The sequence below is a fragment of the Lacerta agilis genome, chromosome 7, assembly GCF_009819535.1.
Source record: "Lacerta agilis isolate rLacAgi1 chromosome 7, rLacAgi1.pri, whole genome shotgun sequence".
Lineage (NCBI taxonomy): Eukaryota > Metazoa > Chordata > Lepidosauria > Squamata > Lacertidae > Lacerta > Lacerta agilis.
In genome coordinates this window covers 72,898,092-72,926,065 of record NC_046318.1, presented here as the reverse complement: position 1 = coordinate 72,926,065, position 27,974 = coordinate 72,898,092, and the positions used below count along the sequence as shown (strand labels likewise).

At 45.5% G+C, this 27,974-nt stretch overlaps 1 protein-coding gene across 5 annotated transcripts; it reads right to left on the bottom strand.

Moving 5' to 3' along the window:
- Positions 1-482: 482 nt before the first annotated feature.
- TBC1D31 (TBC1 domain family member 31) lies at positions 483-27,974 on the bottom strand. Of its 5 annotated transcripts, XM_033155804.1 has the most exons (22): positions 27,862-27,974; positions 26,762-26,908; positions 26,102-26,217; positions 25,125-25,303; positions 24,233-24,384; positions 23,544-23,703; positions 20,476-20,676; positions 19,324-19,500; positions 18,407-18,486; positions 17,976-18,122; positions 17,638-17,771; positions 16,275-16,408; positions 15,987-16,166; positions 13,463-13,695; positions 11,521-11,673; positions 8,982-9,117; positions 7,620-7,712; positions 7,002-7,142; positions 5,368-5,562; positions 4,820-4,970; positions 2,515-2,646; positions 483-771 (listed from the first exon to the last, which is right to left on the bottom strand). In XM_033155804.1, the coding sequence occupies exons 1-22, from the start codon at positions 27,936-27,938 to the stop codon at positions 632-634; spliced, it is 3,258 nt and encodes a 1,085-aa protein (XP_033011695.1). In that variant the 5' UTR covers positions 27,939-27,974; the 3' UTR covers positions 483-631. The 5 variants fall into 5 exon arrangements, with proteins under 5 accessions (XP_033011695.1, XP_033011696.1, XP_033011699.1 ...); XM_033155805.1 differs by lacking the exon at positions 2,515-2,646; XM_033155808.1 differs by lacking the exons at positions 26,102-26,217; positions 27,862-27,974 and having other exon boundaries at positions 24,233-24,364; positions 26,762-26,836.

Here is a 27,974-nt window from a genome sequence, read left to right as displayed (position 1 = left end):
TTTATACAATCAGTGGGGCCAAATAAGCTTGTATTTAAGCACTACAGTATTGATGATTTGGTAGAATTCGTCGAAATACAGTGGTACCTCTGGTCGAACGGGATCTGTTCCGGAGCCCATACCTGTCAACCCTCCCTGATGTTCCCCACTGCTATAATAAGGGAATTTCCCGCAAAAAAAGGGAAAGGTTGACAGCTATGCCGTCCGCAACCTGAAGCGCCGCGTCTGTGCGCAGTGCGATTTGGCGCTTCTGCGCATGCACGAATTGCCAAACCCGGAAGTAACCCATTTCGGTACTTCCGGGTTCAGCGCATTCGTATCCCGTGGTGAACGCAACCAGAAGCAATCGTAACCAGAGGTACGACTGTATGTCACCAGACCTATTTCTGACAGGGGCAGCGACCTGCCTGCTTTTATGCACCATGTATTGCTGATGTTTTATTTGAAAATACTTGTGTCTTTACTTTAAAGATTTGCTTCAATTACACCTTTCGTTTGGTATTTTATTTTTATGTACAAAAATATTTCTAAAGGCATTTAGAATAAAAATGGTCTAAAAAATCAGTCCCTTTGATTTCTTAAATGCAGCTCCCAAGTGGAAAAAGTCCATCTGCAGGCAGATGTTGTCCCTTCAGCTGCTCCACTGTGCATCTGTGTTTGGGGCTTGCTTTCCCCGAGCCTGCGACATGACCTTTCGCCTGAGCTGTCTAACTTCCGCCAGCAACTCCTGCTCTCTGGATTCCAGCTCTTGCCGTCCTCTGTCTAAAGAAACTAACAAAAAAGGAAAGATGAGAATTAAAACCCTGGGGATTGCAAGCGTGGAACAGCAACTTTTTGGAGATCAAAGTGGCATGAAGTTATGTTTTATCTGGAAAGTGTAGTTGCACGTGTGAAAAGAATGTAAGACGAGTGTGCAGGATCGGGCACCTAGTCTGGCATCGTGTTCTCTCAGTGGATGGGATGCGGGTGGCGCTGTGGTCTAAACCACTGAGCCTCCTGGGCTTGCCGATCAGAAGGTCGGCAGTTCGAATCCCCACGACGGGGTGAGCTCCCGTTGCTCAGTCCCAGCTCCTGCCAATCTAGCAGTACAAAAGGACACCAGTGCAAGTAGATAAATAGGTACCGCTGCAGCGGGAAGGTAAACGGCATTTCCATGCGCTCTGGTTTCCATCACGGTGTTCCGTTGTGCCAGAAGCGGTTTAGTCATGCTGGCCACACGACCCGGAAAGCTGTCTGTGGACAAACGCCTGCTCCCTTGGCCTGAAAGCGAGATGACCGCCGCAACCCCATAGTCACCTTTGATTGGACTTAACCGTCCAGGGGTCCTTTACCTTTTTACTTCTCTGTGGCCAGCCAGATGCCTGGGGGAAGCCTGCAAGCAGGTCCCGAGTTCCCACAACACTCTCCCCACGGTGATTCCTGGTAACTGGCATTCAGAGGCATAATGCCTCCAACAGTGGAGGTAGATGATTATATTTTAACGGAGGCATGGGAACCTGTAGCCCTCATCTGCCCCAACCACTATGGCCAACGGTGTTGGGGCTGGGGTTCATACAACTGTAGAGTTGGAAGGGACCATGGCAGTCATCTAGTCCTGTTGCAAATTAACAGGCTGAAAGGAAAATACCACGCTGTTGCATGAGAAGAACAAACGAACAGGCTCAGTGGATTGACATCCAAAAGAACCCAAAGAAGTCCATCTCCCTGCAACAGTGGAATCGAACCCACAACCCTGAGATTAACAGTCTTACACATTACCGATTGAGCTATCCCAACTTGCTGCTCGTGTATGTGTGTGAGTGTGCTGCTTTTCTGTATCTTTATTTTCGTTGTGATTTATGTGAAAATTGTTGTTTGCTTTTGCATGTTTCATTTATTGTTCACGACTACTTTTGTTATGCTGTAGTCATGTCTTTTCTTCATGATGTGAGCCTCCTTGAACATAGTTTGAATTGCAGAAAGGCAGGACAGAATTGAAATTATGTATGCATGAGTTTCAGACCAGCAACATCTAGTCAGCCAAGGGTTCCTCCGGCCCTGTTTTTAAAAGTTTAAATCACTTGGCTTCTTGAAAATAAGCCACCCCTTAAACTTATTCTGCCAATAAACAGATAGGTGTGTGTGTGTGTGGGGGGACATTATACAACTGAATTCTCAAAATATTTTGAAAAAGTCCCTTGCCAAAGGCTACTAATGAAACCTGATGAGAGAAGATGTGCTGAGTGTCCTCTTATTATCCTATAGAGACAATCCAGCGCTAAACAGAAGAAGATCTAACTGCTTGGATCTGTCTCCCTCCTTTGGCTTCAAGAGTGCTGAGACACATAAGGTGCACCAAGTTCAGAAAACAAACTGGCCAAGCTCCTGCAAATCAAGCTGGATTGCCACATCTTTATGGGGGGGGGGAGATCAGAACAAACCATTTGGTCCCCAGCTAATCTCATCCACAGGATGGAGAACAAGCTATTTCTTTGTTTGGAAGCAGCCCAAAAGACAGACTGCTTAGCCACTTACAGTGCTTTGATGCTTCTCCTGCCAGCGAATCATTTAAGCAGATGTTGTCAGGCTGTGATTGAGCCTTGCTGGGTGACTTGAGGGATTCTGAATTCTTCCGGGTCTGGGAGGCTCTCAAGTCGCGCAGTCTCTCTGCAGAAAGGGGAGAAGTGGGGAAGTTTTTGGAGCTGTCATACAAAAGCACTTGATTTATTCATAGAACCTACCTGAAGAATAATAATAATTTTATACCTTGCCCATGTGTTATCCAGAATTGTTTTCAACACTATCAGGACACTGAATACAGGCTTTCATTTGCCGCCTTGGTTCATTCCTACACTAGCCAAGACCTTAGAACAATCTTCAAGAGCAACTCCATCATGTCAGTCTTCTAGCCTCAAGGCTCACAGAAATGCAGAGCTAGTCTAGGTTATCTGTGAAGCAGGATGACCCAGGAATCATCAAATCATACGAATTGGAAGGGACGCAAAGGGTCATCTCGTCCAACCTTCTGCAATGCAGGAATCTCAACTAAAGCATCTATGGTAGATGGTCATCCAACCTCTGCTTAAAATCCTCCAGGGAAGGACAACCCACAAGGATTATCCAGCCCCTAGTCTGTACACAATGAAGTAATGATGGAGAGACTGATAAACTGAACACATTGAACATACAAGTGAAACTCGAAAAATTAGAATATCGTGGAAAGGTTCATTTCTTTCAGTAATTCAACTTAAAAGGTGAAACTAATCTTGAGAGTCCCATGGACTGCAAGAAGATCAAACCTATACATTCTCAAAGAAATCAGCCCTGAGTGCTCACTAGAAGGACAGATCCTGAAGTTGAGGCTCCAGTACTTTGGCCACCTCATGAGAAGAGAAGACTCCCTAGAAAAGATCCTGATGTTGGGAAAGATGGAGGGCACAAGGAGAAGGGGACAACAGAGGACGAGATGGTTGGACAGTGTTCTCGAGGCTACTAACATGAGTTTGGCCAAACTGCGAGAGGCAGTGAAGGATAGGCGTGCCTGGCGTGCTCTGGTCCATGGGGTCACGAAGAGTCGGACACGACTGAACGACTGAACAACAACAACAACAACAAAATATATGAGATAGATTCATGACATGCAAAGTGAGGTATGTCAAGTTATAATTGTGATGATTATGGCGTACAGCTGATGAGAACCCCAAATTAACAATTTCTACTTTTGAGTTCTCATCAGCTGTACGCCATAATCATCACAATTATAACAAACAAAGGCTTGACATATCTCGCTTTGCATGTCATGAGTTTATCTCATATTAAACTCCAGTAGGTAATGAAAACAATTGCTTACATAAATGGACTTTTCCATGATATTCTAATTTTTCGAGTTTCACCTGTATTATCAGCATGATTCCGGTGTACTACTGTTATCAAATCTCCTCCTTTCTCCAAGGAGCTCAAGGTGGTGTGAATGGGAGTTATCCCATTTTATTTTCATTTTAACCCTGACAGAATCATTTAGGAAGTTTGAATCTGGGCTCAAGGTAACTTAGTGAAACTCAGGACAGGGGGGATTGCAAGTTCCTGGACCAAGGTCAAAACTTGGAGGGATGTGACTTTCCTGATGTTGTGTAATACAGTGGTACCTCGGGTTTACGAACTTAATCTGTTCTGGAAGTCCGTTCTTAAACAGAAACCATTCTTAAACCGAGGTGTGTGCTTTCCCTAATGAGGCCTCCTGCCACTGGTGCCCTTCCATTCTTAGACCGGGGTAAAGTTCGCAAACCGGGACACTACTTCCGGTTTTGCGGAGTTCGTAAACTGAATCGTTCGTAAACAGGACTGTTCTTAAACCGAGGTACCACTGTAGTTAAGACAGTTGGACTACGACCTGGGAGTTCAGGGTTCGAATCCCCACTCAGCCATGAAGCTCACTGGGTGTCCTTGGGGAAGTCACCATCTCTTAGTCTGACCTACCTCGCAGGGTTGTTTGTGAGGATGAAAGGGGGAGGAGGGGAACCATAAACGCCACCTTGAGATCCTTGGAAGATAAAGGTGGCATATAAATGTTAAAAATCGGCTCCCATCAGCCTCAGCCAGCGCTGCCAAAGGTCAGGGATTATGCGATCTGTTGCCCAAGGACATTTGGACGGCCAAAGGTTGCTCACACCTATCGTATCCACGATATAAGCACACTAGCTTTCAAATGGACCACAAATGTTACCATGTGCTTCAACTTTGATGTTTGAGGTAGTATTAAGGGGGGGGGGGTGGATTACAGAAATGCCTGAAGTAAATGAACAAAACACGTGGACTGCATGCAGGAGGCTTAGGCCCTCACCAAAATAGCTGTCTTCGTCTTGGAGCTTCTCAGCCAATTCTACAGCATCGTTCATTTCCCGTTCTAGAAAGCGTTTCCTGTTGGCATCCAATGCAGCGGACACAGCTTGCTCCGCTGCTAGCTGCTCTTGCTTTTCCAGGAGTTCCTCCCACTGAAAGAAAACAGGCACAGAGCAGATGCTGTATTGAAAAAGGGAGAGAGAGCAGTTGAAGGAGCAGCATCAGAGACCAGCGCTCTTGGGCAGTTGCCGATGGCCTCGGCCTTGAATGCCTGCAGAGCTTTCTACGAAGGCGATGGAAAGAGGCCTAAGTGCAGGGATCCCAGTTGGGCCTGCAGGAAGGAAGCAAACGGGCTGCTGCATTTCGAAGGAACATGAAGCAACACACCGTTAGCCGCCCAACCAGAGCCACGCAAGAGGTTCATTTTCGCAAACGTGAACTGAATGTGCAGTTCATCAGCCACAGAAGTGGTCCTTCCCCATGCCCTGTGACCCAACCGTGTGCACCAGCAGAGGCACAAACAACCCTGGCCAACCTCTCAGCACTCACTTTTCTGGCTTCCTCCTCTTTCATTGCCCCAAACAGCTCTGACTCCGCCATTCTGTTGTTACGGAGGTGCCTGGCCAGCTCTCGATATCGCAGGTCGCGATCCAGATCGCCGCTTCGTTGCTTGCGCAGGACCTGAGTCCGCCAGTCCGTGTTAATGTGCTCTTGATCGGCTTTGGCCAAGCATTCTTCAACCACCTCAAAAAAAGGAGAAAGACACCATTTGCGTCAGGGGGAGACGGGCTTTGCGTACGTTCCCTTGAGGAATGCACCAGGCTTGTAAAGAGCCACCACTACTTCCTTGCTTGCCTATGAAGGGTGAAAATGGACTGCAGGCAATCAAAAAAGCAGGCTTTGCAAAAAGGGTATTATTATTTGGCTGTTCCCTTTTTGTTTTTAAAGAGCAAATTTCTGGCCCTTATGAAAGTGTGAGAGGAATGCCTGCTGAATCCGTAGAAGCCAGAATGCCACTGAGTTCTAAGCTCAGGTGTTTCAGTGCCTCGGACAGCTCTTCTCTTCCCCCTTCTCTTCCCCCTTCCCTTCTCTTCCTCTGATGTTTTCCTTCACCCCTTGGTGTGTCTCTTACCCTTTTTACTAGTTTCTATTTTTGTGCTGTTCTGACACTTTTAAAATCCAGAACTCTACATGTGCAGAGGTCCCCAAATGGAGACATCATTAGAATGTGAATCTTCACCCTGCAGACAAACACATCACAAAATCCAAAGGCTCTAAATCCCTTTAGAGATGCTTTCAAGCCTCTGGCCCACACACCACAAAGCTGCGCTGATGCCACAAAATGAAAAATAAAATTCTCAGGCATATTTCAGCATAAACCCTAGAAAACCACCTTCAAGATTAATTATCAAGAAGCTTCATCTTCATTTTTGTATGAGATGTTACACAGATCTTTATTTATTTCGCACTGTCTCTCTCTTCATGTTTACCTATATTGTAATGCACTAAGAGATGGTGTAGGTGAATCTATACAGGCGCGGGAACAGTGCCTAGAGGTGGTAATGGGCTGGATAAGGGCCAACAAACTAAAGCTGAATCCTGACAAGAGAAAGGCACTGTTGCTTGGTGGTTTTCATGTCTGGGAATTCAGGAGACACACTGTTCTAGGTGGAATCATAGAATCATAGAGTTGGAAGAGACCACAAGGGCCATCCAGTCCAACCCCCTGCCAAGCAGGAAACACAATCAAAGCATTCCTGACAGATGGCTGTCAAGCCTCCGCTTAAAGACCTCCAAAGAAGGAGACTCCACCACACTCCTTGGAAGCAAATTCCACTTCCGAAATCCTCCTCTCTCCCCCCCTGTTATCCACAAATGACTAATAAATGGGTAGGCTTGGGAAGGTGGAGCAGAACTTTTGTGAACTTTCCTTGTAACGCTGAAAGTAGCATGCTTTGTTTAAAAGACATCTTAAGATGAATAGGCATGTGAAGCCAGGAGATGCTGGCCTGCTTGGGGGCACAGAGTCACACTCCCCGACAGTAGCGTCACTACCATTCACGGAGATAGTGTGGGGCAGGGTGGGCACAAGATGCGGGTCACAATATTGATTATGAATTATGGGAAATGTGCGTTTCAACACAAGGTTAAAAATCAGGAGCTAAAACCATTTCTGCTCTTACTTGCTTTGCGTTCGATTCTCCGTCCTGCTCAATTTCAATCAGCCTCTGGAGGAAAAGGTCTTCGTGGTCAGCTTTTGTCCGGCTTGTGTCCAGCTCCCCTTTCACTTCCTGAGCCACACTTTCCTGCTCTTTGAGTAGTTTCTGCCGAGGTAGAAACTTTGGTTAGAAACAAGGATGGCGTGGAAGGGTGTTTTTTATCAGCTTGAGTTCATTTTGTATCAGAAGCACTAACAGGGAGGGATCTTCAAAAGGTACAGAAAGGACTGAATTGCCACAGATCTCCTTTGCCGAACAGGAGGAGATGGAGTGATTCTGTAGGTTAGAACAGCCGGATTTCTAGCCCGTTGCCAATTTGAAGCTCAGATCGGGCAGCACAGAATCACAGAGTTGGAAGTGATCCCTGAGGGTCATCGAGTCTGGCCCCCTGCAATGCAGGAATCTCAACTAAATCATACATATTTATACCCCGCCCATCTGGCTGGGTTTCCCCAGCCACTCTGGGCGGCTCCCAACAGAATTAAAAGCACAATAAAACCTCAAACATTAAAAACCTCCCTAAAAACGGCTGCCTTCAGATGAGATACTACTGCATGGTCCCAGCAAGCGAAGCACACAAACCTGCTCAAAAAGCCGCCTTTGTGCCGTGAGCTCCATCTGCCGCACTTCTACATCCTGAACTGTAGCAGCAGTTTCTTGCTCTCTCATAGACGCCTAGGACAGACAGATATTGTTAGCCCAGAAGAGCAAGGATGTCCCTTCTTTTGTTGCCAGCATCTCCATATACAGTGGTACTTTGGGTTCTCGAACTTAATCTGTTCCAGGAGCCCATTCGACTCCTGAAACGGTTTGGAAACCAAGGTGCGGCTTCCGATTGGCTGCAGGAGCTTCCTGCACTCAATCAGAAGCCACGGAAGCCACACCGGATGTTCGGCTTCCAAAAAACGTTTGCAAACCAGACCATTTGTGGCGTTTGGGAGCCAAAACAGCTGAGTACCCAGGTGTTCGACAAACAAGGTACAACTGTATGTATAAATAAATAACACACACAAACACCAGGGTGGAGGGGAGCGGCATACCGTATTTTTCGCTCCATAAGACGCACTTTTTTCCTCCTAAAAATTAAAAGTGCTTTTTATTTTACCAAAAGTGCTTTTTATTTTACAAAGAGAAAAAGGGGTGTTGAAAGGACCCCGCTCAGCAGCTGATCAGCAAGAGATCGGGAGAGAGATAAGAGTCCCGGCTCCCTTTCAGCCCCGCCCTCCATTGTTGAATGTGCTGCAGAGGGAGGTTGTTTGTTTCCCCAGTGACATGTGACTGGCTGATTAGATTATCTGTCTGGAAACTGTAGAAATGGCTCCCTTTCTTTCAGAAGCTGCAGAAATGTGAGTTGAACCCCATAAAAATGGGGCTTTTCCTCTTTGCTTTTGCCCCTTTGCAAAAAAGCTGCAAAACTTTAGCTGATCCTAAAAAAACAAAACCCCAACAACCAGGGCTTTTCCCTTTGCAAAAAAAGCTGCAAAACATTTAGCTAATCCTCAGAAAAACAGGGCTTTTAGAGGAGGAAAACCAGATAATTTTTTTTTCTTGTTTCCTCCTGTAAAAACGAGGTGCGCCCTATGGTCCAATACAGTCTCTTGTAAAATACAGCCTCTTGTAACCTCTCAGCCTCCCCTTACAGCTTTCCTACTTGGATCTAGACCAGCAGGTCTAGATGAACCCAACCCCATAGTGAAGTTGTTTGGGGCTGGATCCACACACTCGAACGATGGCTACTTGGCCATAGAGAGACCAGCTCACCCAACTCAAGAAAGCTGTTAGATGGCCCTGGGAAAAGAGAGAATGCTCCAGAAGCCCTCCAAGTAGCAACACCTGCTGGTTTCTGCACTCCACTTTCGGCTTGGTCCATACCCAAGCAGCAGAAAGATACAGGAGAGGAGTTTAAAGGCCCTTTCCCAGTGTTGCTGCTGGACAGAGCTTTACCTTTCTTGCAATTTCATCATCAAGCCGTTTCAGCTCCATTTCCCGCTGATCTTGCTGGTACTTCAGGAAACGCCTCCTTGCGGCTTCCAGTAACTGCAGCTCCTTCACTTTCAGCTCTCGCTTCACAGCGGCTAGTCTTCAAAATGCAAACAAAGAGACAGGAATCAAGGAGGACAGGAAAAAGTGACCCTCTTGTGATACAGAAGGGACACTCTGCATTAGCAGCCTTTAATAAGCAGCTGGCCATCAGCCCCAGCTACCATTGCCAGGGACAATGGGAAGTGTAGCCCAAAAACTGATACAGTGTGAAATTCTGGAAGCAGCTTCCAGCTGCCTACTGTAGCAATTCTCACTCTATGACAGGGTGGATAAAAATCAAAGATTTTTTTAAAAAACAGATTTTTAAAATTTAAATCAGATTTTTAAAATAAAATGCTTCTGGAGGAAAAATCTTTCTAAAGATAGTTTTATATTTAAGTTACATTATACAGTGGTACCTTGATTCTCAAACTTAATCCATCCCGGAAGTCTGTTCCAAAACCAAAGCGTTCCAAAACCAAGGCACGCTTTCCCATAGAAAGTAATGCAAAATGGATTAATCCGTTCCAGACAATTAAAAACAACCCCTACAACAGCAATTCAACATGAATTTTACTATTTAATGAGACCATTGATCCATAAAATGAAAGCAATAAACCAAGCTGCACTCTACTACCCAGTATTAAAAACTGACAGTGATCTACCCATTGCCATTGGAGGGACGAGACGGGAGAGGGGAGTTTAAGTGGAGTGTGTGTGGAAACACTCAAACTGGAGGGACAAAGAGCGTGCATGGGGTGTGTGTGGGGAAGGAGGTGGCTAACTGGATGCAGGAGAGTTTCAGTGTGGGGGAAGGAAAGGGAGGCAAAAGTCCCCCCACCCCAAAGCCAGCCCCCGCTCCTCTTGTGAAAGCAACGGAGCTGCAGAACGCTGCCGGGACCCTTCTCCCCAATGCCCCAATCAGCGCGATCTCTCTAAAACCGGAACCACAGCACTAAAACTGGAAGCTCACGTTCGACTCCCCCCCCCAAAAAAATCGAGAACCAGAATGCTCATGTCAGGAAACCCCCCTCCCCACGGCTGGTAGGATCCCAGGAACGTCTGCAGTACAGGGAGCCACCCCCTTTGTTCAAGTTCGTCATCCCCCTCCTCAGGAGGAAGCGACCATTCCTCCAGCGGGGAGGGGGAGTTGGAGACAGGAAGTCGGCGCAGGGGCTCTGAAGGGATCGCAAAGCCTGAGCACCAAGGGGGAAGCGGGGAACAGGGACAGGTTCCCGCGCCCCGAGTTCACAGACAGGAAAGACGTGGAAGGGGGAGGCGGGGGTTCAGGATCCCGCGCTTTTTTCCTGGACCAAGAACCGGAAGGGTTCATTCCCGGACTCTGCGGACGGATGAGATGGACGTTTGAACTTTTGCTCCACTGTAAATATCTGCACAATAAAGAACTTAGTTTTTAGAAGTTCTGCGTTTGGCTGATTTCTCATGAGCAACCACTGAACGTCCTTACAGCTCACTTCTGGGTTTGCGATGTTTGGGTTCTAATTTGTTTGTGAACAAGGCTGTTCGAGAAACCACTGTAGTCCAAAGACTATGCATCAGTAAATAACGATTTGTTTTAAGTTTTTCACGTGTGCTAAAACTCTAAGGTTTTTTATTCTTATTTTTAACCACATCAGTTAACAAACATGGATACATATGCTATAATGTTATTGTTTTAACAAAATAAAAAAATAAAAAATTCCTTCCAGTAGCCCCTTAGAGACCAACTAAGTTTGTTCTTGGTATGAGCTTTCGTGTGCAACTTAGTTGGTCTCTAAGGTGCACGTGCCTGGCGTGCTCTGGTCCATGGGGTCACGCAGAGTCGGACACGACTGAACGACTGAACAACAACAAGGTGCTACTGGAAGGAATTTATTATTATTATTATTTTGTTTCGACTACAGCAGACCAACATAGCTACCTACCTGTTATTGTTTTAGTTACAAAAATTGTTTAAACTGTCATTAAGAAAATGATTATTTTCATCCTTCCAATAAAGTACGGCAGAAAAGTTGTCCAAATATAAAGTTGACTTATTAAACCTCACAATATTTTCATAATTATCTGTGTATTTCTAATAGTATAACCAAATCAGTAATTTTTGATATAACTGTAAAAAACTACTCTGTAAATTTACTATTCCAAAAATGAAACCTTCATCTGGTTGTAAATATTATTATACTGGCAAGAATGAGTCTGTCTGTTAAAAAAAAAAGATTTAAATCAAGTTTTACTGACTAGTGATTTAAATCGATTTGATTTAAATCAAATCCACCCTGCTCTATGACCCAATAACGGAGAGCCTTTTACAGATGTAATCTAAACAGGGAAATGATATTTTGCAAGAGGAAACATTATTATTATTTTTGCAAGACAAGTCCATCTGCGGAAGAGCAGTTCTTCCAGTAATATTCTCAAAAATTCCCGCGGTCAATACCAGGGATGCTAAAATGGAAAATACCTCCGCCTTTGCTCTGCTAGTTTCTCCTCTTCCTTAAGCAAAATCTTTCGCCTTTGCTCCTCAGCCTCCTGAAGCAGCTCTTGCTTCCGATACCAAGTTTCATCTTCCACTCTGCGCTCGCTTGCTTTGGCCTCTATCTCCTGGACCAATTGTCTGCAGAGAAGAATTATAGGGAAGTTTTCAAACGTTTGATGTTTCATTTTGCTTTTACATTTGTTGGAAGCCGCCCACAGTGTGTGGGGTAACGCAGTCAAATGGACAGGGTCCAAAAAAATAAAATAAAACTATATTATTATTAATAATAATAATTTTTAATAATAATAATTTCAAACATGACTGTTTAATGAAGCAAGAGTTCAAGCAAGTCCATCACGCTTTCAGTTCAAAGTACAAAATAGTTCTTAATCTCAAATACTATACGTAGGCAGTATAGATCACTATAGAGTGGCCTAGATTATAAAGCAATGCAGGCTGGAGAGGGGAAAAGTTTGTTGTACATTAAAAAAAAAAACAAAACCATTGTTCCAAAGGCTATACATTTATCTACAGTTGTACCTTGGAAATTGAATGGAATCCATTCCGCAAGTCCATCTGACTTCCAAAACGGTCGCAAACCAAGGCGTGGCTTCTGATTGGCTGCAGGAAGCTCCTGGAGCCAATCAGAACCCGCGTCGGACGTTCGGGTTCCAAAAGAACGTTCGCAAACTGGAACACTCACTTCCGGGTTTGCAGCGTTCAGGAGCCAAAACATTCGACTTGAAAGGTGTTCAACTTCTGAGGTATGACTGTACTGGCAATAGATGGGCAAGTCCAAAAACCCAATAAATTTTTCTCTTCAAATGTTCAGTTCTTCCCTTTCACAGGGGCACCCGCCTGTCAAAATGACACAAAGATGTCGGGTGGCCTGTTTATTTTTGCCCACATAGTTAGAAATCAAACCACAAGGGCTAAGGAACAGTGATTTGCAAGTGTCATTAATCAATGGTGCCTGCATCGCCCCCCACCCCCTTTCAGCCAAATAGCCACCCAACCTTTGCAAAGGAGACCTCACTAAATGTTTAGCCAAAATCTGCTTTCCCTGCAATTTCCACCCACTGCTTCTAGTCCGGAGCCACAGATAAATACAGTGGAACCTCGTGTTATGTACCATCCTCCTTGCGAACGCTTCCGGTTATGAGCTCTGCTAACATGGAAGTAGAAGCTCCCAGTTGCAAACTTTGCCCCGGGATGCGAGCGGAAGTTGAGCGCCGGTGGCAGGAGGCACCATTAGCAAAAGCGCGTCTCACTTTAATAATAATAATAATATTTATTATTTGTACCCCGCCCATCTGGCTGGATTTCCCCAGCCACTCTGGGCAGCTTCCAACAAAAATCAGATACAAAAATACCACACATTAAAAACTTCCCTGAAAAGGGCTGCCTTTAAGAACTGTTTCAGCTTAAAAACGGACCTCCGGAACGAATTACCATATTTTTCCATCTATAAGGCGCCCCCTTGTATAAGACGCACCCACATTTTTGACATTACAGTCACACCTTGGGTTACGTACGCTTCGGGTTGCATACTTTTCGGGTTATGAACTCCCGTAACCCAGAAGTGTTTCCCGTCGCGCATGCACAAAGCTCGTTTTTCGGGTTACGTGCAGCGACCTGGAACAAATTGAGTACGTAACCCGAAGTACCACTGTTTTTTAAGGATAAAAAATCTAGTCTTATACATGGAAAAATATGGTAAGTTCGTAACTGGAGGTACCACTGTAGGATGCAACTGATGCAACTCATCTCCAACCAAGATGGTCCAAGTCCTGCTTTACAAGACTGGGCTAGATTGCCCTCTTGAAGGGCAGTCCAGTTTCCCACCCCCACGAGTTGCCAGTCATCTTTCCATCAGAACTGTGGAACAGGCCACCCAACTAATTCTCCGCTGCCACCCGTTCAATACCTCTCTCTCAGGTACTCAATCTCATCCTGCCGGATTCGCTCTCGCTCCTGAGCCTGGTAATCCACAATGAACTTGGGGTACTTGTTAAAGATGGGGTACTGGCCCTTGGTCAGTGGCACAAAGTCCTCCAGCATGCGGCGCGGGTGGATGTCGGCCGGGGTGCATTCCATTAGGTGGTAGGCCTCTTTCAGCACGGCGCCGATGTCGAGGTTGTTCCGATGGTGGAAGAAATACTGCAACGAAGGTGGCCTTTGGTTTAGGACAGAAATAAATATGGAGAGAATCCTATTCGGAGCTGGCTCAACTTTCCTGGGATTCTGGCAACTGGACCTCAGTCCTCCAGGCGCTGCTGAACTACAACTCCCATTGTCCCCAACTATCAACGAGGCTGATGGGAGGTGGAGTCCAACATCAGGAGGGCCAAAGGTCCCCCAGCCTTGAACCTGACGGAACCTGCACCAAAGGCATTAACAAATTATACAATTTTGGTCCCCACCCCCCCGTGTGCTAGAATTGATGGTTTGACGATTTATTTTGTTTCTGTGTTCCAAAATCTTATATATTTCAATTATGCTCCAGTCAAAATACCAATCCCTTATATCGCAACTGCAGTTTCAACAACTTCCATTCGTATTGACACATTAAAGGATGAAGCATTCAAACTCTCTCTTTCCTGTGTGTGACAATTATTCTGTCCGCAGTGTTTCTTCCTGTCCTTGTAATATACCGTATTATATCTATCTTTTGTCAGCATGCCTTGGGCGGCGCTAGTGTCCCATTGTTGTTTCAGAATTTCTCCGTTGCTCCGTCCCTGGTTCATTGTTTTGCAGCTGCAAAAGTCAGACTGTCCCAATAAACTTCCTGTTTTCCCTCACAAAGGCCCTGTCCCATGCCTTTAAGAGCTGCATGAGGGCGGAAATCAATGGAAGAGGGGAGAAACTGCAACATCTCTCCCTCTCAAAGAGTCACCATATGGGGTCCTGTCCTTCTCATTTACATTTATTTAGCAGATTTCAATCCTTCCTCCAAGGATGGCAGTAGCATACACAGAGGGCTACCACCTTCTGTCAATGACAAGAAACACAGTTAGGATGAGAAGTGAGACCTCTTGTGCTCGGGATTTGCTCTGTCATGCCACACAATGATTTATGGTCCACACTGACTTTCACCTAGAGCAGTGATCTTCAGCCCTCGGTACCCTGATATTGTTAGACTACAACTCCCATTATCCCTGACCACTGGGCTAAGCTGGCTGGGGATGATGGGAGTTTTAGCCCAACATCTGGGGACCGAAGGCTGGAGAATGCTGGTTGAGAGCAAGGGTGGTTAACCCGGGCCTCTCCAAATTAGGGATGGGTCTGTCCCAGTTCTGCCTGGTGAGGGGACCGAGCCTGTTCCACTCCAATTCTGAGCAGATTCTGAAAGGAAAATCCTTAAGAAACTGGCACAGAAACATAAAGGCAATGAATAAAGAACAAATAGAAGTAGAAGAGAAGAGTTTGGATTTGATATCCCGCTTTTCACTACCCGAAGGAGTCTCAAAGCGGCTAACATTCTCCTTTCCCTTCCTCCCCCACAACAAACACTATGTGAGGTGAGTGCGGCTGAGAGACTTCTGAGAAGTGTGACTAGCCCAAGGTCACCCAGCAGCTGCATGTGGAAGAGCGGAGACGAGAACCCGGTTCCCCAGATTACGAGTCTACCGCTCTTAACCACTACACCACACTGGCTCTCAAATAGTGCTTATATAATGGTCTGAGGGCTGCAGAGCTGCCTGTGCTCTGGGTAAATGTTATTTCTTCCCTTTTAAAAAGGTAAAGGGACCCCTGACCATTAGGCCCAGTCGTGTCCGACTCTGGTGTTACAGTGCTCATCTTGCTTTACTGGCCGAGTTAGCCGGCGTACAGCTTCCGGGTCATGTGGGCAGCATGACTAAGCCACTTCTGGCGAACCAGAGCAGTGCATGGAAACGCCATTTACCTTCCCGCTGGAGCGGTACCTATTTATCTACTTGCACTTTGACGTGCTTTCTTGCCTTTTAGGAGGTTGTAAAAACTGTTTATCTGCCTATCTACAGCCTGGGAGTGGCTGGGTGACCTGTTTTTTTTTTAATGTGAGAAAAGATTTATCAGAACAGTCAGTGCTGCAGTCCCCAGCCTACCTTGTAAACTGTGGCAGGACTGCAGCTTGTGAAGTGGATCCGCGATCTGATACAGGTTGTGATCCACCCAGATCGAGTCAGGCGAGTATGCTTTGGAGTGCCAATTTGGTGGATTCCTCCCACATTCCCTACTCCAGATGTTGCTCCACTACGCCTCCAATCAGCTCCAACCAGCATGATCATTGGCCAGAGATTATAGGAATTGCAGTTCTGCAACACCTTGAGGGTCACAGGTTAGTCACCCCGATATAGAGCTTAGCTATCTACTAGTGTGGTGTGGGTCGTGCAGCAGGATCTTGGCTCCCAGGTGAACAGAGTTAGGCCCCGTGAATAGACATGCCGACCCACCAGCAAGATGCTCACCTCAAAGTCTTCCTTCTGATTGCAGTGAAGCAAAGGAGCTCTGGAAGAGATGATGTAAGCAGCAACCACCATCAGAAAGTAGGAAGGGTGGTTGGAGAAGATGTTATCGAACATTTTCAGCCATTCCTCCCTTGTCAGAACTTCCGAGAACATGGTTTCCAGAAGAGGCCAGGCGTAAACCTGGTGTCAGGCGGCAAAGACAATTAATGGTCACCTAAGCACAACACATCGAACAATCTCATCCTAATACTGTTCCATGCGAAGGTTGAATATGTATGTATTTTTAACCTGTGATGTTATATTGTAGCTCATGAAATGCTGAAGCAGCTCTTTGTCATGGTGTGCCAATATGTTTTCCACCATGCCGAGGACGTTGACTGGAGGGTTGGGGAAAAACTCGAACCAGTGCTGACACCAATTAACTAAAAAGAAAAGAAAACAGCTCATTGCACTAACAGCAGCACACAAATGCCATTTCATCTGCAGGCTTGTTCCCGCCAATGACTAACTCGTGTTTGAAAAGTTGGTTCATTGTTTTGCAGTGACATTGAATCTTTCTCCCAAATGTGCCTTCCAATCACCATTTTTCAATGACAGCATTGCACGCTGTGACATTTTGATGCAGCTCCCGCTAGCATGTGAATGGCCATCATTCAATCTTATTGGGAAAAGCCACATGCTGTGCTTGGGGGCACTTTTGAGCAGTGCAAAACCTCTCCCACCCATTCCTAATATTGGGTAGCCCAACCTTTATTGACAGAGGGGCTCTTGGGGGTTGAACGTACCTCTGTTTGGGGCACACAGAGATACGCTGCACATCCCACAGAAGTCGTCAGCATACCAGCCCTCCCTCCAGCCATCACAACAAGGGGCATTTTGCTAGCTGGTAAACAATTTCCCCCTTTAATGGACTCACACATCCTTTACTGTGGAAATTGAGTGGATGCTGGACTCTATAGATGCACCAGCAATTCACAACTCTCTGCTATTTGCAAGCGGTCTCTTGGAAGCTACTTCAAAGGCAGTGCCTGTGCTTGAACAATCATAAAAGGTAAAGGCAAAAGGACCCCTGACCATCAGGTCCAGTCGTGTCCGACTCTGGGGATGCGGCACTCATCTCGCTTTACTGGCCGAGGGAGCCGGCGTACAGCTTCCGGGTCATGTGGCCACCATGACTAAGCCGCTTCTGGCGAACCAGAGCAGCGCACAGAAACGCCGTTTACCTTCCCGCCGGAGCGGTACCTATTTATCTACTTGCACCTTTGACGTGCTTTCGAACTGCTAGGTGGGCAGGAGCTGGGACCAAGCAACGGGAGCTCATCCCGTCATGGGGATTTGAACCGCCGACCTTCTGATCAGCAAGCCCTAGGCTCTGTGGTTTAACCCACAGCACCATCTGCGTCCCTGGACAATCATAGCTTGGCTTAATTGCAGGGTTTCTCAAACTTGTGTCTCTGGCTGTTTTTGAACTAAAAATACCCATCACCCCTGACCACTAGAACTGCCGGCTAGGGATGATGGGAGTTGTAGTCCAAATACAGCTGGAGACTCAAAGTTTGGGAAACTCTGGCTTAACGGAAACAACATATAACTATTTAGAGACGCCCACAGTATAGGAAGTGTGCATCATTCAAGAGCGCTCCTGCCTTACCTATTACAGTAGCAACCACTTCAAAGCAGATGAGCTGATTGTTCTGGAAGAGTTTGACAAAAGGGAAGGCCAACAGAGGGACGTAGGGCATCTCGCCAAAGATGGCGGACCAGTGAGCTAGAGCAGATAAGGTCCTGTGCATGGACAGAAGAAGCAAGCGCTCAGAGAAACATTGGCCAAGAAGAATCTCATTTAGTGAAGAGTTAAAATCAGCCTTAACCAAGCTGGAACCCTTTGGATAGTTTGGACTATAACTCCCATCAGCCCTAGTCGGTGTGGCTGAGCTAGCTGGGGCTCATCTTCCCTTCCTTCCCACCTGAAAACATGTCCATATTTACCTCTGTAGGACTCTCAAGAGTTTCCTGCTTTTAATAGGGTATTCATTCTGAAGGTGGACAAAAGCCGAATGGGTCCCTTTATCCAACAGGCTGCTAAAAGCCAAGTGGTTTTCTGGGAGATGAAGTAAGGACCGCCAAACAAACATCCTGTAACAACAAGGGAGATTTGCAGACACAGGCTAGTTTGTGCAGAAGCGGCAGAAGCTTCCCAACAGGTGTGGTCACAGTTGCTTACTGCGAAGGGTAAGGCAGCGGAGAGGTCAGCAGGGTGCAAATACATCGGCAGGTGTCTCCACCAGAGCATTTGCACCGCGCTGGCTTCCCCACTGCCTTGCACTTGCAGTAAGCAGCAGCAACCCCCTTGCTGTGGGGCTGGTGCAGTGGCTCCACTTCTGGTAGAAGGAAAGACAACAGGTTTGCACCCAACGCACCTGTATTTTGCAGGATACTCCCCAAATCCTTTCAGCAAGGTTCGCAGCCGCTTCTTGTTCAGTCCATCAGGCAGCTCATTCTGGAACAGGAGCCACAAAGTTATTTCTTCCACCGAGATGGCTTTTTTCCCGCCCTTCCTGCCTCTCCTCTCCAACCTCTTTCCTCCGTTTCGAATTCTGCACCTTGCAGTCTCTACTGCAGGTCCTCGTTATGAGCAAGCTGCCCTTCTTTTCTGTCCTTTGCGCTTCTGACCCCCACCTTGAAATGCCATCTATTGATTTTCAAAACCAGCTGGGTGCTGCCCTAGAGTGGCCAACCTGCAAGGCACAACTTTTGAGTCAACCGTGCAAAATCACCAGCCGTTTGGCGAGAGGGGTGTTCCCAGAATGGGATTCTTGCATCGCTCTGGTGGAACTCATCTCGGCCAAGTTGTAAGGGAGAAAGAAATGGGAATTGGGAAGGAACAAAATGTGGAATTAAACATGTATCTTCCATTATTATTTGTTTAGATCAGAAACATATATTGGGAAGGAGTTTCTGCCCTGGCTTTGGTGGTCGTAGCCGAGCAGGAATTTGAACCCTGGGTGCGCTATTTCCAAGGAGGAAGATTTATACTTGCCTCCTCCACCCTGGTGGCCTCCAGATGTTGGACTCCAACTTACATTGGCCCCAACCAGCATGGCCAATAGTCAGGGAAGATGGGAGTCGTAGTTTAGGAAAACAACAACACGCCTAGAGGGCATCAGGGTAGGGAAGGCCGTTCCATACAGTCAGTCACAGTAGTGACGACCTTCTATTTCTTATTATTTTATTTATTTCTTCATTCCACCCTTCCTCCTAAGAAACTCAGGGTAGTGTGTGTGGATTTTCTACTTCAGGAATCAGATCTTGGCCCTGCCCTGCCAAAGGTTCTTACCTCTTTGTCCTCATGCGACACATCTGACTGTGGCTTTATAATTTTGGTTTGGGTCTTTCCCCTTTTCGATTGCCAGGGCCTCTCCGAGATGCCGGGTGTCACTCTCACTGTCAGCTTGTTAGTGTCAAATTTGCTTTTGGATGACTCTTCAATCACTTTAAATAGAGGTGGGGGAGGCTAAAAAGCAGAAAATCCAGGAAGGAGATCCATTAAAAACCTTTCTACAGAATGTATTCTGTAAAACCCAGGTAAAAGTCTAAATAATCCTGGTCACTGCCTAAATACAAACCAATATGCTGCTGAGTAAGAAATGTAGAGGTTATCTAATTCTAGAAGCCTGTCTAAATTCTGCCCTATAACTCACAAGAGGCATTAGTGGATAAGGCAATTTCCCAAAGACTCAAATCTGGGTTGATCGTCTTTAAGCTTTGAAGGTAGATATTTTCCCCCTCAATTCATTAGAATGGCGTTTATCAATGAGCAGACTAAATCAAGTAGTTTCTGACCCACCTTAAATCATAAATCAACTCATAGCCATTATCCTCCAGGGAGAACTCTTCACCTGGTTTGAAGTCAGAACTCTGAGATGTATATTTGCTAAAGTAACACACATGAGGTGTTGATTGCGGCGGGGGGGGGGGAACCACTGGTTGGGAGGAAGGGTCCCCCTGCCCATTGATTTTCCATTGCAACCCCCTCCTCCCGCACTGAAGCCATAGCTCTCCCACAGTAGAGCACTGGAACCGGAAGAAGAGAAGAAGAGGAGTTTGGATTTGATATCCCGCTTTATCACTACCCTAAGGAGTCTCAAAGCGGCTAACAATCTCCTTTCCCTTCCTCCCCCACAACAAACACTCTGTGCGGTGAGTGGGGCTGAGAGACTTCAGAGAAGTGTGACTAGCCCAAGGTCACCCAGCAGCTGCATGTGGAGGAGTGGAGAAGCGAACCCTGTTCCCCAGATTACGAGTCCACCGCTCTTAAACCACTACACCAGACTGGCTCTCAACTGGAGGCAACTCGGACCAGGGGAAAACACATTCAATTGCAGGCCCAAAGCAACAGTCGGCAGGGACTTCCTAAAGGCACCTGTGAGAACAGAATGCTGGATTGGATGGGGCTTTGGTCTGATTCAAAAGGATTTTTCTGATGTACCTTGTTTACTTCTTTTGTCAGTGCCTGGACACTATATATGTTAAGGCTGCCGTTCTCCATGACTGCTGCAATGTACCTCCCATTAGGGCTCACGGCGACAAGGCTGATTCCCTCCTCGTGGCTGCCGACGTCAAAGAGGAGCTTGCACGTCCTTATGTTGATGACTCTCATGATATTATCTTGACTCAGCACTCCAAGAACCTAGATGGCAAAGAAAAGGGTATAAGAGAGCTAATGTGGAACGGACAAAGAGCTTAATTTGCTTTGTTAAGCAAACAGACATAACAATGCTGGGATCCTAATTAGGACTTCTATCTGGGTAGGCATGTGTAAGATTATGCAGTAATATTTTGTAGGCAAGAAAATGGTTTTCATTTACATATGCAGACTCTAATGCAACAGTCAAAACAAAATAAAAATTTCTTTCCAGTAGCACCTTAGAGACCAACTAAGTTTGTTCTTGGTATGAGCTTTCGTGTGCATGCACACTTCTTCAGATAGTGAAGTGTGCATGCACACAAAAGCTCATACCAAGAACAAACTTAGTTGGTCTCTAAGGTGCTACTGGAAAGAAATTTTTATTTTGTTTTGACTATGGCAGACCAACACGGCTACCCACCTGTAACTGGATCTAATGCAACAGGTTTTTTTTTTTAATTATGCAGTAGAACTACCCAGTCTCAGAGAAGGCTGCCCACAGCATCTCTTATCATAGAATTAGTGTTGGAAGGGACCCCAAGGATCATCTAGTCCAACCCCCTGCAATCCAGGAATATGCAGCTGTCCCTTATGGGGATAAAACCTGCAACCATTGCATTATCAGCACCACACTCTAACCAACTGATCTCTACATGGGTCCCAGCTCTAAGCTGGCCTCCTTTCAAGCAAGGATATAAGCTAAGGCTGCTGGATCAGGCCAATGGCTTTTCTAGTCCAGCATCCTGTTCTCACCGTGGCCACAATGTTTCTGGGAAGCCTGTAAGCAGAACTTGAGCGCAACAGCAATCTCTCCCACCTATGATTTGCGGCAACTGGTGTTCAGAGGCATACTGCCTCCAACTGGGGAAACAGCGCATTGCCATTCATAGCCTTTTTGGTAACAGTATCGTGGCATAACCACAGCAGACAAAAGGCTTAAGAATGCTTAACATGCTTAAGAAGAAGCTTTCCAATAGCCTTGGAAGTAGAAAGAAGGATATGAAGCGATAATAGAGTACCGGTTGATATTACAGTGTAATAAAGATATACATGAAGATATGTGGATATGTTGAACCACACTCATAAGAAACAACGAATTATACGGTTGGGCTTGACAGGAAGTCGGATGGGTTTGGGAAAATCATTGGTATCACCCTTTTTTGGGGTGTCTTTTTTGGGGGGTGTCTTTTTCCCTTTTTATTTTTCTTGATTTTCTATTCTTTTATGTCTTCTTTTTAGTTCAATGATACATTATTTTTGGTTTATCTTATTTAAAGTGTATAGAATTGTGTACAGTGTATAGAATTGTGCATAAGTGTACAGAATTGGGTACAAGTTAGGGGTAATGACAAAAGTAAGCAAATATAGTAAATACAGTAATTGTAAGCTTTTTATGTTTATTTTTATTCTTATTTTCGTTTGGAACATTTGTTGAATAACTGTGGCAAGCATTGTATATCTGATAAATAAACGACAATTACAATAAAAAAGGGGGGAAAACATGCTTAAGAAGAAAAACTGCTGGACACATCTCCCAATTTCAACTCAGGATGGGGAAAAAACTATGTTCCCAGGTGTCAAAAAAGGGTTATTTATGAATACTTTGGCCACCACATGAGAAGAGAAGACTCCCTGGAAAAGACTCTGGTGTTGGGAAAGATGGAGGGCACAAGGAGAAGGGGACGACAGAGGACGAGATGGTTGGACAGTGTTCTCGAAGCGACTGGCATGAGTCTGGCCAAACTGCGGGAGGCAGTGGAGGATAGGGGTGCCTGGCGTGCTCTGGCCATGGGGTCACAAATAGTCGGACACGAGTGAACAGCATGTATGCTTCTACTGCAGCCTGTGTATGGTTAGCCCCAAAATGGAAAACGAGTGAGGTCCCAACCAAAGAAGGATGGCAACTTAAGTTGACATAACATGCACAACTTGCAGACTTAATGTAAGAGAACAAGAAGAACATACGTTTAAAGAAGATTGGAAAATGTTTATTGGATATACTGTAAGGGACATAACTGTGTACAGCTGAAAAGGCTGGAAGCATTAAGATAAATCCAGCGGTGTAAATAAGTTTTGATGGATGCAGTTATGGAATACTGATTGGCAGTGCTTTTTTCTAAAAAAAAATGTTTAGGGGTACTCTGATTTTTCGACTCATACTGAAATACTGTCCCTCAATGAGGCCAAACTTAGATTCACAAAATGTTTAGGGATATGCATACCCCTGCGTACCCCCAGAAAAAAGCACTGCTGATTGGTATAGTTTGTGTAAAATATGCAGGGATTTATGATATGTAAAATGAACCATGGGAAGAGAAGAAGGGAAGTCACTGATATCTTAAGGATGGTAAAATGAGTATTTTAAATTGTAAAACAGAAAATTTAATAAAAGTTACACACACACACACACACACAAAGAAAATGTACCGCATTTTTCCATATATAAGATGTTTTGCTAAAATAAATTAGGCAAAAATTGGGTGTCGTCTTATACATGGATAGCGAATGCAGAGTGGGAACATGCAATTAATAGCAGCAGCAAGCAGGAGATTGGCAGTGGTGATTGGGCAGGTGATTGGTGGCTGCAGCAAGGCCTGCTGGCGATTGGCTGGGGCAAGTGGGTGGGTGGGCTGTTGGTGGCAGTGAGTGGGCAGACAATTGGTGGCTGCGGCAAGCTGTGTGCTTGGCAATGGCTGGGGCAAGCAACTGGTGGAAGTGACCTCCCCCACCCCCCCAAAAAAGCTAAACAACTTAATTTCTTAGTTATGGGTTAAAAAAAATAGTGGTTGTCTTACAAATGGAAACATATGGTATGCGCCAGCTATCAGGAGCTTAGTGAATACCATTCTGTTTCGAATTCTGCCACCCACCTGATTAGAACCGCCGTCAAAGCTGTCTGGGAGGAATTCGAGGTGGCGAACGGCTCGCACTTTGGTGGGCATCTGGATGATCCTAAGCAGCTGCTTGGACTCCAAGCACCACAAGTGAAGGTGGTTTGATTTGCCCCCCGCTGCAAGGACACGGCCGTCTCTGCACCCCAAAACAAGACATAGTTGACGTGAATGGAGGGGAAGGGTCACAGCGCAGTGGTAGAACATCTGCTTTGCATGTCTCCCACCTGGCAGCCTGGATAACCGCTGCTGGTCTGGGTAGCTGATACCGAGCCAGGTGGACTAACAGTCTGACTCAGTAAAACGCACCTGGCTCTGCCAGCTGACTGGAGACAAGCACCTATGCCCAACAGCAGAGGAAAAAGAAGTCAAAAGGGATGAGACATTGACCAGAGGAAAAATGACTACTGGGAGGAGCGCAGAGAGAAGAAACCCCATGGTATGCCTGTAGCAGCAAAACTAGATGCCTTCATCTGCCCCAGCTGCAATAAAAAAGGTCTCTCCCATATTAGTCTCTACAGCCATAGTACGAACTGTAACCTTCCAATGGTTTGACTTCACCACCGAAGGCGCAATCTATTGTCTCAAGACACATGGATGCCTGGAAATCTAACCATAACTCAGCATTACCTAGAAGGACCTCCGCATGGTTGAAGAGTGTGAATTACCTTGTAACAGCAAAAACTTTATAGCTCAATGAAGATCCTTCAACGGGCGAAGGCAGCTGAAACTTGCAGCGAAGGGTATCAAACTCCCAGGCAAAAATAGAGTTATCTTTAAAGCAGCTGAGGATGGTGTTGCTTAGTGGAAGAAAGAAAACCTGAAATCACAGGGAGGAAGACTTGGAAACAGTCCTTGCATTGAGCAGGAAGTACCTCCAAGGTACAGGATTCTAAAATATTCGCTTCCAAATTTCAACTGTTTATAATAATATAATGTAATAATTTATTATTTATACCTCGCCCACCTGGCTGGGTTTCTCCAGCCACTCTGGGCGGCTTCCAACAAAATATTCAAAAACAATAGTCTATTAAACGTTAAAAGCTTCCCTAAACAGGGCTGCCTTCAGATGTCTTCTAAAAGTCAGATAGTTGTTTTTCTCTTTGACATCTGATGGGAGGGCGTTCCACAGGGCAGGTGCCACCACCGAGAAGGCCCTCTGCCCGGTCCCCTGTAGCTTTGCTTCTCGTGAGGGAACTGCCAGAAGGCCCTCGGCACTGGACCTCAGTGTCCGGGCAGAACAATGGGGGGTGGAGACGTTCCTTCAGGTATATGGTTAATCTCTTACACTTCTGTAATGTGATAGGACTACATCAGCTTCAAGGTACCTGAGCACTAGGACTCCAGGAGAACCTGGAAAATGGGGGAAGTCAGGCTTGAGTTCGTGCAGCACAATCAAGCTCTGGCAAAGGGAGGAAATATAGGAAATGATTGCTGAAAGCAAATACTTTGCAACAATGGCTGGAGCAGGCCATGTGGTACTGTCTAAGCCTCTCTGAAAGCTTTCAAGTGTCAAAAAGGTGGGCAACTTGGGCAAAGGAAATGTTTCTTTGGACCGACCTTCTGAATGCCCACAGACTGCCTGACTTGCAGCTTTCTCTTCCTCTGAAAAGTGTCGAGATCCCAAAGCTGGGCTGTGTCGGTAGACGACGTGATGGCATATCTACCGGAACCATGAACGGAGATCGAGGACACTGAAGATTCATGTCCTCTCATCCAACTAACAAGTTCTTTGGTATCTAAGGAAAGAAGAGGAGCAAAGAGATAAGACCGTGGTGGGACCTTCTAGCCCACAGTCTAATTCAAGCCTCTGGGGGAAGTCTCAGCTGTGTCCGGTTGCAAACAGGGGAAGCCATATGAGAGTTGACTGTGGCAGAGATGGTTCAAAGACAGTGTTTCCACCCAGATTCACTTCCAGACTGAAAGGTGAATCACCTGTCAGATGATAAGTGGGTGCCCCCCCATGTCAAAAACGACCAGTGGAAATACTATCATAGCACATATTTTGTTATATTCTTTATCTCTGGTTTATTAATAAAAATGTGTTGTTGTTTTAAAAAGGAGAGCAGTGGAGAGCAGGCTGAAAAAGTTTCCGTATTCCTGATTTAATCAAAGATAATAAAACTCCAGTTCTGAGGTTCCTAAACTAGTCCATGGAACTCCAGTGGTCCACGAGGATCATTCTGGTAGTCCATGGTGTATTAAAGGATTTGTGACTGAAAACAAGAGATGGGACACCTCTTGCATTAAACATTAATATTGCTTTTTAACTGCTGGATGGTTGTTGCTTTTAAAATAAAACAGCTAAAAATCACACAGCATTTAGATCACCACATTACAACTGCTACAACAGGCAGAAAAGCCATTAAGTGGTCGACCAAGATCCTCAACAATTTTCAAGTTTTTAAAATTTTCTGCAAGGAAAAGAAGATGAGAACCACAGCTCTAGTTTTATCATCACACACGAGATGAAATAAAGAGAAACTGGGAAGCAGTCATATATAAGAAATGCAGGTTTTGTTAACTGTGCCCAATACCTGTATCGAAGCATTTAATGGAATAATCAGCCAAAGCCACAAGGAATTCTGTTTTCCTGCGGAGATTAAACGCCAGAGCAGTACAAGCTTGCATTGTTCGTTGCACCAGTTTGAACCTATTTGTACAAATAAAAATGATTACTTCAGAGGACAAGGAAAACTCATTGCAGCCATAAATCAAAGAGTGATTGTTGGTAAGACACATGCCTCAATACGGCCTTTGTGATTATATCATAGGCTACATAGTAGCCAAAAAGACAATCCTATGAAATGAAGAATAACAGTTGTTAAAATCAACCAGAGTTTGTGAGGTTGAAACGACAATAAACCATGGTTAGCAAAAACCAGAAGCAAAAGCTTCCAAATTGCTATTTGCGCCTGTTCTTGGCAACAGGGTGGGCAGTGTTTGAGATAAGGCTTCCTTAGGCTTGTTTTTGCAATACTGTAGTAAACTAAACAAATCAGCCTAGTTGTGTGAGTACTGTATATAAACAACTGGATAAGAACTTACTAGGGCCAGGAGGGGTAATCTAGAAAGAGCTCACCTCTCTACTTCATGCTTAAAACTGTGCTAGTGTATTTATCCCTCTACTGACCCACGGTTTATATATTTTTAATCAGATCACATCAAAAGATCAGAGACAAAGAAGCAGCACTTACCTGTTGCCCACCAAGTCAAAAACATAGATATTCCCTTGATGATCTCCAGAAAGCAGTGCATCTCCAGAACTGTCAAAAGCCACATTCAAAAAGCGAATGGTCTTGGAATGATAGCCTGTGGCACTGTGAATAATATTTACGATGACTCTGAAAACAAGAAGGCGTCAACAGCATGGTATTATGAAGCGGTGAGAGCACCTTCCCCTACTAAATAGATGCGGGTGGGCCTAACTCTGCAAAAGAATCAAGACGCATGCAGTCAAAGCCTCACTTCCAAATCCGTCTCTCTGGTAAATACAGAAATGCGGAGTGTACAAAAATATTGACTTTATCCTCCCAACTTTCTTAAAGCCATTACAGAACGACTGCTTAGAAGGGGCAGAGGTTCAGAACAGAAACATGGGTAAGGGCGTTTAACATAACAAAAAAAAAAGCAACAGATAAAAATGTGATAAAAAGAAGGGCCAAGTAAAAAGTGACATAACAATAAGAAAAGAGAATTAGCCTGCCTGGAGCTATAAAGGGATTGAGAAGGAACCAAACCCATCTCCCAATTTATTTTCGTAATTACCCAAGGTTCTTTAACACACATTTTAGGTACAGGTGGGTAGCCGTGTTGGTCTGCCATAGTCAAAACAAAATAAAAAATTGTTTCCAGTAGCACCTTAGAGACCAACTAATTTTGTTCTTGGTATGAGCTTTCGTGTGCATGCACGAAAGCTCATACCAATAACAAAATTAGTTGGTCTCTAAGGTGCTACTGGAAAGAATTTTTTATTTTGTTTTGACACATTTTAGGCTTGCTTTTATATAAAGCACGCTGGCAAATGAAACGACTCCATTCTGCAGTTCTTTCTGCTCTACTTCACTTGATTTCCTAGGGAATTTTTTATTTTTTAAATGCACCCAAACTTTCTGGGGTTAAGGGTTAGTTGTTTTGCCACTGACCACCCGTGCAAGCCATTGGAAAGGCCAATTTAGTAGTGACTGCGTTGGAACCGAAAGGGTAGCCTGCTCTTGGACATGGGAGCTCCACTGATGACACCCAAGGACAGGATTCCTCCCCCCCAAAAAAAGCCAGTTTCCCCCGCACGGTTTACCCCTGCTGCGTGGCCGGGGAGGGCTTGCGGTGCCAGATCTTGCCCTCCTCCCGGCTCCCCAGGTCCGAGCTCTGCATCCTGACAAGGAAAGCAGGAGAAGCCGCCGCCGCCTC

Bases quoted from the DNA above. Each gene is read 5' to 3' on its own strand.
- TBC1D31 (XM_033155804.1), bottom strand. From the start codon at position 27,938: ATGCAGAGCTCGGACCTGGGGAGCCGGGAGGAGGGCAAGATCTGGCAC. The intron at 25,304-26,101 runs GTATTGGGCACA...TTCTTTCCTTAG, and splicing joins CATTAAATGCTTCGATACAG to ATACCAAAGAACTTGTTAGT. The intron at 18,123-18,406 runs GTGCGTTGGGTG...TTGTTGTTACAG, and splicing joins GAGTATCCTGCAAAATACAG to GATGTTTGTTTGGCGGTCCT.